This window comes from Canis aureus, chromosome 17 (genome assembly GCF_053574225.1).
Source record: "Canis aureus isolate CA01 chromosome 17, VMU_Caureus_v.1.0, whole genome shotgun sequence".
In the NCBI taxonomy this organism is placed as follows: domain Eukaryota; kingdom Metazoa; phylum Chordata; class Mammalia; order Carnivora; family Canidae; genus Canis; species Canis aureus.
In genome coordinates, this window is record NC_135627.1 from 11,898,850 (window position 1) to 11,909,656 (window position 10,807).

General features: G+C 39.7%; 1 protein-coding gene across 1 annotated transcript in view; it reads right to left on the reverse strand.

Moving 5' to 3' along the window:
- Window positions 1–9,221, reverse strand: part of TM9SF2 (transmembrane 9 superfamily member 2) — a 63,208-nt gene extending 53,987 nt beyond the window's left edge. Inside the window, exon 1 of the mRNA XM_077855090.1 lies at window positions 8,867–9,221. Within this exon, the coding sequence (XP_077711216.1) occupies window positions 8,867–9,034 (168 nt within the window). The 5' untranslated portion in view covers window positions 9,035–9,221. The remainder of the gene's footprint in view (window positions 1–8,866) is intronic.
- Window positions 9,222–10,807: the final 1,586 nt, after the last annotated feature.

Here is a 10,807-nt window from a genome sequence, read left to right on the forward strand (position 1 = left end):
AGTCTGAACAAGAACCAAAGCAAGTGGCTAGTCACAAAAGGCTCTAAGATACGAAGGCACAGCCACAGAAAAGGAAAACTGTGGGCATTTCAACTGCTCAATATTGGAGAAGTCCACAGTGGGAAAAATTCTGAAGAAGGAGAATCTGGGGATCCCTGGGTGGCTCAGCAGTTTGGCGGCTGCCTTCGGCTCAGGGCGTGAGACTGGAGTCCCGGGATCAAGTCCTACATTGGGCTCCCTGCATGGAGCCTGCTTCTCCCTCTGCCTGTGTCTCTGCCTCTCTCTTTCTCTGTGTCTCTCAGGAATAAATAAATTCAAAAAAAAAAAAAAAAAAAAAAGGAGAATCTTAACTCAGACATAATAAAACAATCCCAACAGAAATGCTGGAACTCATAAATGGATGCTCATGAACTTTGAGTTATCTGACCAGCAACGCCCAGAAGTTGATCTCCTATATACTAAGGTTCTTCCTTCTATCCCCACTTCACTGAAAACTAAAATTTCAATTTTAGGTTGTATCAAAGAAAGGAATAAATACAAAATATGACTACTTAAAAATTGGCTCTACAGGTTAAAACTGCATCAATTGTAGAAGTCAATAATTAGCAGCCAGGGATCTCCAAGGTGAGGCAGAAGAGGTGGAGAGTACTCAGCATGGAATATACAGCAGTACTCCAACATGGTGAAGAGCCCAGCCTTTAGAATCGGACACTCTAGGAGCTGAATCTTGGCTTCACCACTTACTAGGTAAATACACTTGAGAAGGTTACTTCATTTTATCCAGCTTCGGTTTCTCTATTTATAAATCACAGGACTGTTCTGAACATTAATTAACTAAGGCACCCACAAAGTACACAAATTGTATTCTTTATTGTTATTATTAGCATAGGCAATAAATAGGTTTGAAAATTGAGAATAATAGCAAAGAAAATATATTTCAAAAGTTTCTTCCAGGAGCACCTGGGAGGCTCAGTGGTTGAACATCCGCCTTGGGTTCAGGGTGTGATCCAAGGGTCCTGAGATCGAGTCCCACATCAGGCTCCCTGCAGGGAACCTGCTTCTCCCTCTGCCTGTGTCTCTGCCTCTCTTTATGTGTCTCTCATTAATAAATAAATAAAATCTTAAAAAAAAAAGTTTCCTCCAAAGCCTTTCATGGATACTTAGTTATTTTTAATGGCAAAAGAGAAAGACTTTGTAACCTTTTAGAGCACATTTAGAGTAGCAATTATTAACTTCTATACTTTTCTATACTTACTAAAAGGACACTGATTTTAAAAAGTGCAAGGAAGAATAGGAAGTAAGAGCATCAAGAACTAGGCTCTAGGCCCACAGAGCACAGACCTGTCTCTAGAATTTGTGTGTGTTTCTATGAGTGTGTTGAGGATGTGGGATATAAAGTTCTTGTCTGTGGCTTTGTTTCAGATGTTCAAAAATATACCTTTGGAAGGGCTTCCCTTTGTGAAGAGCCAATGGCAGCAGGAGTTTTTTATCCATATTGACCTTGCTTGCTTTCCCAACCCTAGCTTTCAGATCCAGTATTATTGAACAATCACAGCTTTAAAATAGTTTTATTCAAAAAATTTAATTTCTGAAAGCAAACTTTCTAAGCTCCATGTACTTTTCCCACAGAAAAGAAAAACAATTGTTGGAATGTGAATTTATCATAGTCAAAGTCATTCCAACGCCAAATTTCCTTTTTTTTTTTTAAGATTTATTTATTTATTTATTCATGATAGATGTAGAGAGAGAAAGAGAGAGGCAGAGACACAGGAGGACGGAGAAGCAGGCTCCACGCCAGGAGCCCAACGCAGGACTCGATCCCAGGATTCCAGGATCACTCCCTGGACCAAAGGCAGGCGCCAAACCGCTGAGCCACCCAGGGATCCCCCTAAATTTCCTATTTGAAACATTATCAGTAACCCACATACACTGATTAGTTTCCAGAAGCTAAGAATCAATCTCTTATTCCAGCGGAATTCTGATAATATGAAAGTAAATACCAATAAACATATATCAATTATATCAAAAAGTTCGTATGTAATTATGTTTTTTAGATATTTCAAGATCTTCAAACTATATCTATGGTTAAATTAAAACAAGTAAAATATACATCTGCATAAAGCAACATTTAGAATTATTTTCTAAAAAAAAAAAAAATAGAATTATTTTCTTATACTTTATTTATTCCATATTTATAGGCAACTGCTCCCAAAGTAACAGACATACAATTTATTAAACATTTCTAAATGTAACTATCTAGAAAAAGTATTTAAAAGTATGATTCTGGGGATGCCTGGGTGGCTCAAGGGTTGAGCATCTACCTTCCGCTCAGCGCGTGATCCCGATTCCAGGATCAAGTTACGATTGGGTTCCCTGGGAGGAGCCTGCTTCTCCCTCTGCCTAGGTCTCTTCTCTGCTTGCTCTCTGTGTCTCTCATGAATAAATGAATAAAATCTTAAAAAAAAAAAAAGTATGATTCTGGTAAAACTGTCACTATAACAGATGACATGATACTATGCTTAAAACCTTAAGGACTCCACCAAAAAACTATTACAATAACTGAATTCAGTAAAGTAATAGGATGCAATATACAAAAATCTGTTATGCTTCTGTTCACTAATAATGAAGTAGCAACAAAGAGAAACTAAAAAAATAATGCTATTTACAATTACACCCAAAAGAATAAAATACCTAGAAATAACCTTAACCAAGGAGGTGAAAGACCTGTACTCTGAAAACTATAGAGCACTGATGAAAGAAACTGAAGATGACACAAACAAATGGAAAGATATATCATGCTCATGATTGAAAGAATATCGTTAAAATGTCCACACTATCCAAAGCAATCTACTGATTCAATGCAATCCTTATCAAAATACTAATAGTATTTTTCACAGAACTAGAACAAATAGACCTAAAATTCCATGGAACCACAAAAGACTCTGAGAAGCCAAAACAAAACTAGAGGATTCAACAATCCCAGATTTCAAGATATACTACAAAGCCATAGTAATCAAAACAGTATGACCCTAGCACAAACAAACAAACACAAAAACAAACAAACAAACAAAAACAGACACACAGATCAATGCAATAGGACAGAGACCCCAGAAATAAACCCACACTTATATGGTCAATGAATCTACGGCAAAAGAGGCAGGAATTTACAATGGGGAAAAGACAGCCTCTTCAAAAAATGGTGCTTGGAAGACTGGATCACTTTTTTACACCCTACAGAAAAAGAAACTCAAAATAGATTAAAGACCTAAATGTGAGAACTGAAACCACAAAACTCCTATAAGAAACCATAGCCAATAATCTCTTTGACATCAGCCTCAGCAACATAGTTATGGATAGGCTTCCTCAGGCAAGGGCAACAAAAGCAAAAGGAAACTATTGGGACTACACCAAACTACAAGCTTTTGCACAACAAAGGAAACCATCAACAAAATGAAAAGAAAACCTACAGAATGGGAGAAGAGTTAATATCCAAAGTATACAAAGAACTCATACAATGTAACATTAAAAAACAAAATAAAATTTAAAAATGGGCAAAGGACCTGAATAGACATTTTTCCAAAGACATCCAGATGGCCAACAGACGCATGAAAAGATACCTAACATCACTCATCAGCAGAGAAATGAAATCAAAACCACAATGAGATATCACCTCACACCTGTCAGAATGGCTAAAATGAAAAAGACAAGAAACAGCATGTGTTGGCAAGGATGTGGAGAAAATGGAATCCTTGTACACTGTTGGTGGGAATATAAACTGGTGCAGCCACTTTGGAAAACAGGATAGAGGTTCTTCAAAAAATTAAAAATAGAAATACCATACAACCCAGTAATTTCACTGCTGCGCATTTATCCAAAGAAAACAAAAATGCTAATTTGAACATATATATGCACCCTATGTTTGTTTACTATAGCATTATTTACAATAGCCAACATATGGAAACAACCTAAGTGTCCACTGATAGAAGTATAAGGAAAGTGTGATAGACACACACAAAAATATTACTCAGCCATAAAAAATAGAATAAGATCTTGCCATTTGCAACAACATGGACAAACCCTGAGGATATTATGCTAAGTAAAATAAGTTGGACAGAGAAAGACAAATATTGTATTTTATTCATTCACATGTGTAATCTAAAAAGCAAAACAACAACAAAAAAAGCAGAAAACAGATCCATAATACAAAGAACAAACTGGTGGTTGCCAGAGGGGAAGAGGAGGTGATGTTGGGCAAAATGGATGAAGGACAGTGGAAGGAACAGGCTTCCAGTTATGGAATAAAAAAATCACAGGGATGAAAAGTACAGCATAGGGAATATAGTCAATGGTATTATAATGGAGTTGTATGACAGTTTAGGGTGTCCAATACTAGTTGCACACTTAAAACTAATGTAACATTGTGTGTCAACTACAATTTAAAGAAAAAGTATGATTCTAACTAAATTTCCTTTTATCAAAAAACTGTAAATTAATTCATTTAAACATTTTTTTTTTTTTTTTTAAACACAAGGGGGTATATTCAGTTATTTTTCCTTACTGGACAGGAAAGAAAATCTTTCATGTAAGAACACAATCTGGGATCCCTGGGTGGCGCAGCGGTTTAGCGCCCGCCTTTGGCCCAGGGCGCGATCCTGGAGACCGGGGATCGAATCCCACATCGGGCTCCCGGTGCATGGAGCCTGCTTCTCCCTCTGCCTGTGTCTCTGCCTCTTTCTCTCTCTCTGTGACTATCATTAAAAAAAAAAAAAAAAAAAAAAAAAAAAAGAACACAATCTATATATCAAGCAGTAAAGAAGTGGCAGATGTTTTGGAGATTTTAGTTGTTAGGTCTGAATTCATGTTGACAAGCTGACAATTAACTGAAAGTTAAATGCAGCAACAGTGAACTGCTCACTAATCAGCTATTAGCCATCAGAATGCTACTCAGCACCCTGAGGACCAATCTAAAGTAAAACAACACGCAGCAGCTAACTGAAATGATCAAAACTTTTATGAAGTAGATTAGACTGCACATTTTACTCTGTAAAGATCTATTAATTTCTGATCAGGGCTTTATTCTATTTATTGCAGTCAATACATTGTCCCTTAATTTTAAGAAAGTAAAATGAATCCTAGAGGGAAAAAATACATAGTTCAATTATTTTATTACTATGGTTTCAAAAAATAACAACACAAAACAAATAAAAGAAAAAAATTAAATGAGAAACCTTAACAGCAATGAAAGTAATACGTTAATGTTTTCCATATCGTCACATAGCTATTAAAATAAATAAGAATTATAAAATATTCTGGAGACACAGCGAATCATTTAGCTAAAGGCATTACAAAGCAAACCTATTTTTTTTTTCAAATCTATCTTTTTTGAAAGAAACCTGGCAATATCAAATAGAGCTATAAAATTGCTTCTTGCCTTTGACCTAGTAATTTTTTATTTGGGAATATGTAAGTAATTTCTACTGAATATATTCTAGCAACATTATTTATAACAGAAGAAACTGGAACCAATCTCAGTGCCCTATAGGCAAGAAATGGTTAAGCAAACCACAGTACAGTAATAGAATAAAATACTATATGGCCAATAAAAACCAGTAAGAATGTGCACTATGTTGATATTCAAATGTATATACACGTACTAAGTCTAAAAAAAAAAGGGAACCCACAGAACATAGTCATAGTATTTACAAAGGATCATAAAGATCATACATCAGAAGTTAGAGCAATATAAGTAGAATTTTATGTTCACTGGACTATTTCTCTGCCATAAACATAAAATGAACATAAAATAATTTTGAGAGAAGAAAATGACCAAACCCTCAAGATTCTTTTGACTGTCTCTCAACAATATACACATAATGTACTAAACGTGGGACAGTATACAAGTAATGACTACACTACAAAAATTACAAATGCTGAAGATATACCTGTTTCATCTTTATACTTGAAAACGTTTTATAATATCACAACCAATAAATATTGTACTTTTTCTCTAAAAAATGCAAATCACTTTTCAAAGGGAACAGATAGTAAGCAAATATGATCATCCCTATTCTACAGATGGAAAAACTGATGGAAAAAGTATCAGCGTCCTACACAATTCATCCAACTCTTGATTTCCTATCCTTAACAGCATCTTTTGGAAAGAATTTTTCCCACTCACATTTTACTTTTCATTATTTTTTTTTTCATTATTTATTTTAAAAATAATTTCCTTTAACTTTTCTGAACAGTATATACATGACTGTCCTTCTTAAATATGAAATATATGAGAAAAAATTGTTAATACACTGAAGTAATAAACATTTGAACTATTTACTGTTTTTCTCCTCTCAGAGGCAACAAAGATATATATATATATTTTTTTTAAGATTTTTATCTATTTATTCATGAGAGACACAGAGAGAGGCAGAGACAGGCAGAGAAAGAAGCAGGCTCCGTGCAGAGAGCCTGATGAGGAACTCGATCCCGGGACCCCAGGATCATGCCCTGAGCCAAAGGCAGATGCTCAACCGCTGAGCCACCCAGGCATCCCAAGAAGATATATTAAAATCTACTTCAAATTCTCTATCACAGTCAAATTGCAGGAAAAAAGGGTTACAGGTATATCTTTCTGTTCTTCTAAGAGTTGTTTCCATTGACTAAGTTGTGAGAGCAGTTGGCAACAAAGGTGAAACCCAAATATTTCAGAAAAAAACATTTTGCCTTGCCTGTTTTATTCCTATAGTTTTGAAAATTAAAAATACCAAAGGGCTCCCCCAAATTATCCAAAAGTTAACTTAAAAGTAGCTACTTAGGGGATCCCTGGGTGGCTCAGCAGTTTAGTGCCTGCCTTTGGCCCAGGGCGCGATCCTGGAGTTCAGGGATCGGGTTCCACGTCCATGGAGCCTGCTTCTCCCTCCTCCTGTGTCTCTGCCTTTCTTTCTCTCTCTCTCTCTCTCTCTCATAAATCAATCAATCAATCAATCTTAAAAAAAAAACAAACAGCTACTTAAAGAAGGACTGTTGAGAAACCAAAAATCATCTAAGAGGCAGACCACCTGTAAATTTCACTCAGACTGATGTCCATCTCAAATGTCACTTCCTCTCTGCAGCTTTCCCCTAAGACTCCAATCCACAGATGTTTCCTCATTTGTGTTTTAAGGCACTCTGGACATACATCTTTTATAACATATCAGATTTCAATGATCTGTTCATAAACTTATGTCCTTTACTCTGAGGTCCCTAGAAGACAGGGAATTTTTTTTTTTTTTTTTTTTTTTTTTTGTCTCTAAGGCACTCGGAATACAATACAGGATTGCTGTTAGATTTAAATTTAAAGACCAAACACTAGTTTTTAAAGGCTGGTTACTAAAATATTTAACAGAAAAAACAGTGTGCTTTCAAGACTAACTCTCTATTTGCAAGCACTATATTCTTTCAGTCAGAACTCTCAAAGAGTGAAAGCTTCTTGCTGCAGGGTATGAAAGTTAACAGTTTGATAGTGGTAACTGTCAACTTGAGTAAAACTTAAAGATCCTTAGACATTTTTAGAGATCCAAGATTTTTTTTTTTTTTTTAAGATTTTGTTTATTTATTCATCAGTGGGACAGAGGCAGAGACACAGGTAGAGGGAGAAGCAGGCTCCCTGAGGGGATCAACTCCCAAGACCCTGGGATCGCGCCCTAAGCCAAAGGCAGACGCTCAACCACTGAGCCACACACAGGTGCCCGAGACTGAAGATTTTAAAGCAAACTGTAAAATGCTATGAAAAATTTAATAGCTTATTTAATGCCCTAAAAGAAGCTTAAAATTCATAGCTACAGTAAAGCTGGCAGTAATAAAATAAACATGTCTTTAAAAATAAAATCAAACTTAATAAATAAACCTATTTACAGACTGTAAAAGTTTGCTGAACGATTATTTGAATTGTTAAAATTATTACTGGTTTCAAAGAGATCCTCATGCCCCAACGGTGTTAGCAACTTAAAACTATTATGTCTACCGTCATGCTCTATAGCAAATAACGTAAAAGCAAGTTACTAATATGCCTCTTCAGTAGCAGTTAAGCTGAAAACCTTGAGTGTAAAAGTCGTAAGAGATCACAGTTTTCAGGATCTGTCCTAGGAATAATACGCGTTTCTCCTGTGACCTGCTTGTCAGTGTTTAAAACAATGTCAGAGAAACTAAGTGCTGGGATCTTTTACAATTTCTGCAGGCTAAAAAATATTTTAAGTGAGTTAGAAATGAACAGCCTCCACTATTACAGCAACTTTTTATTGATGCAGTTTACGCGGTTCTGGGTGTTAAGAGTTCACCAAAAAAGGAACACAGTGCTAAGTGTGAAGCTGAAACACCGAAGTCCTAGAAAGAAAACAAGCTCTCAGAACCAACCAGGAGTTCCAACAAAGTAGGGAGAAACAAAAAAAAAAAAAAAAAAAACACCTCGGGAAGCAATGAAATTTTTTTTTGAAAAGTAACTGGAAGACCCAGTCGCCCACTTTCTTGGAGTGCGTGACCCGGGGCGGTGAGCCCACACTCCCCCGTGGACTGCGTGCGGACCCGCATGCACCCAACTCCAACGGAGGGCCATCCATACACGCAGCCCCTGTTTGCAGGCAAACGGACTACAGCTGCTCGTGCTACCTGGACCTTTAGACCCGAGGCGAGCCTGAGGCCCACTGAGCCCCGCAGAACCCACCCCTAAAAGGCCATTCCAGAACCTCCGACCTGCCGCCGGGCGGACCCAAGCACTCCCCGGGGACACCGGACCCATCCCAGCTACGCCCCCTTCCCCTCGGACCGCAGCTCTCCGGCTAAGGGGAGGTTGCCCTTCGGTCAGAGCACTCAGGGTCCGCCAGGCCTCACTCACCTTACACTCGTCACTCTTTTTGTCTTCTTCGCAGAAGTTGACTGGCGCCAGGCCGGGCAGGTAGAAGGCGGCGCCCGGACGTGGGCCTGGGGCCGCCCTCAGGAGCAGCAACAGCAGCACCAGCCCCGGCCACCGAGGCGGAGACAACACCAGCAGCCTCGCGCTCATGACGGCTGTTTCTGGAAAAGGGCAGCCGAGCCGAGGGGGCGAAGAGGGAAGGAGGGACGGGGAGCCTCGGAGACGACTACAAGATCGCGGGAGCTGAAGGGGGACCGCCCCGCCACGGACAGTTCCGGTTGCGCTAGGAGACGCCGCGGGTCCCGCAACAGCAACCGAACCGGAGCTCGACAGAGCATGCGCAGCGCCGCCTGCACATGCTCAGTGAGAGGGGCCGCAAGCGCCGGGAGGAGTTTCCGGGACGGAGCCTGGAGGAAATCCACTTTCCAGGTTTTCAGCAGGCCGACGAGGGGGTTGCTGGCTTCCGCGTTCACCGCTCGCCTTCCAAATTCAGATCTGGAGCTGCCTGGCGGCGTCCAGGAGGGCACCACGTGTCGCGCTGCGGCCCCGGCTCGCTGCTTTGGTTCAATTTCCCATAGCAATTACGAGGTTTCCTCGCCACACCTCTCCTGGCACGTCAACCCTTGCTATAGAGTTGGTGCCCCAGGAAATGCTTGCTGATGGAGGCGGCCTTGGTGGCGAGAAGTAGTTCGGCAAACACCTGTTTGGGAGCAGGATAAAGAAACAAATGGGGAAAACTAGCCAAAAAGTCTCGTATAGTTTTGAGTGTCCCTGTTTGCACGGACAGGTTCCAAGCGTTGGATGCCGTGAGCCGTTTTTGCCTGGGACAGTAATAGTACAGAATAAACGAGATCTCTTTAAAGATGAGTGGAAATGAGGTGGGGGGGGGAATCAGGAGTGGGCAAACAGAAGGTAGTGTTGATGTTTCTTTGCAAAAGAAGATGGGCAACAGTTAAGTGAGGATAGTCGTTCTAGTGAAATAGCAATCTGGTATTGATGAAGTTTTGGAATTATAGGTGAGGTCCGGAGCTGACGACCAAGAAAGAATTCTTGAGACGCCTTTGGTGCAAAATCGTGGTTTTATTAAAGCACGGGGACAGGACCCATGGGCAGGAAAAGCTGCTGCCCCGGGGCCTATGAGGGGTGGCTGATTATATACCTGAAAGTTGTGAGGGGTTTGAGGATACTGTATTCTCTAAGGGATTTTGGGAGCAAGATTTCCAGGACCTTGAGGGGCCTAGCTGTTGTTGGGAAAAGCTCATTTACTACCGTCTCATAAAACCTGAGTCATGAGACCCTTCAGATGTGCTTGGGGGATGATTGATTGCCAACACGTATCTTTGGTGTGGAGAGGTTAACGAAATTTCTAAAGGAATTTTTTTCTTTTTTTTTTTTTTAAGAGTTATTTATTAATGAGAGACACACACAGAGGGAGAGCAAGGCAGAGAACAGGCAGAGGGAGAAGCAGGCTCCATGCGGGGAGATGGATGTTGATCCAGGTCTCCAGGATCAGGCCCAGGACTGAAGGTGGCCCTAAACTGTTGAGCCACCCAGGCTGCCTTAAAGGAATTTTTATATGTTAAAATACACTTACAGGATCCTGGGGGTGGGGCTAAGATTGCCTTTTGTCCTTAGCAAAGTATTAACATGGAGGCAGTTGAGTCTGTAGAGGAATGTCCCTTTGCCTTCAAAGACTTGTCAATGTGCTGCCCCAGGTTCGTGCTTTGTCCTCAGCTAGTCCTCTGTTCTGCCATTGGTTACGATCACCTTTAAGCAAGTTTCTGTCACTTTCCTGATTGAAGTGACGCGAAGACCATCTGTGTATTTATGTATTTGTGTGTGTGTGTGTGTATTTTCTTGAGTATTTTTCAAGGAGCAACTTGCTTTTGGTAACATAATGTCAATTCAGTTGAGCTTTGAAAG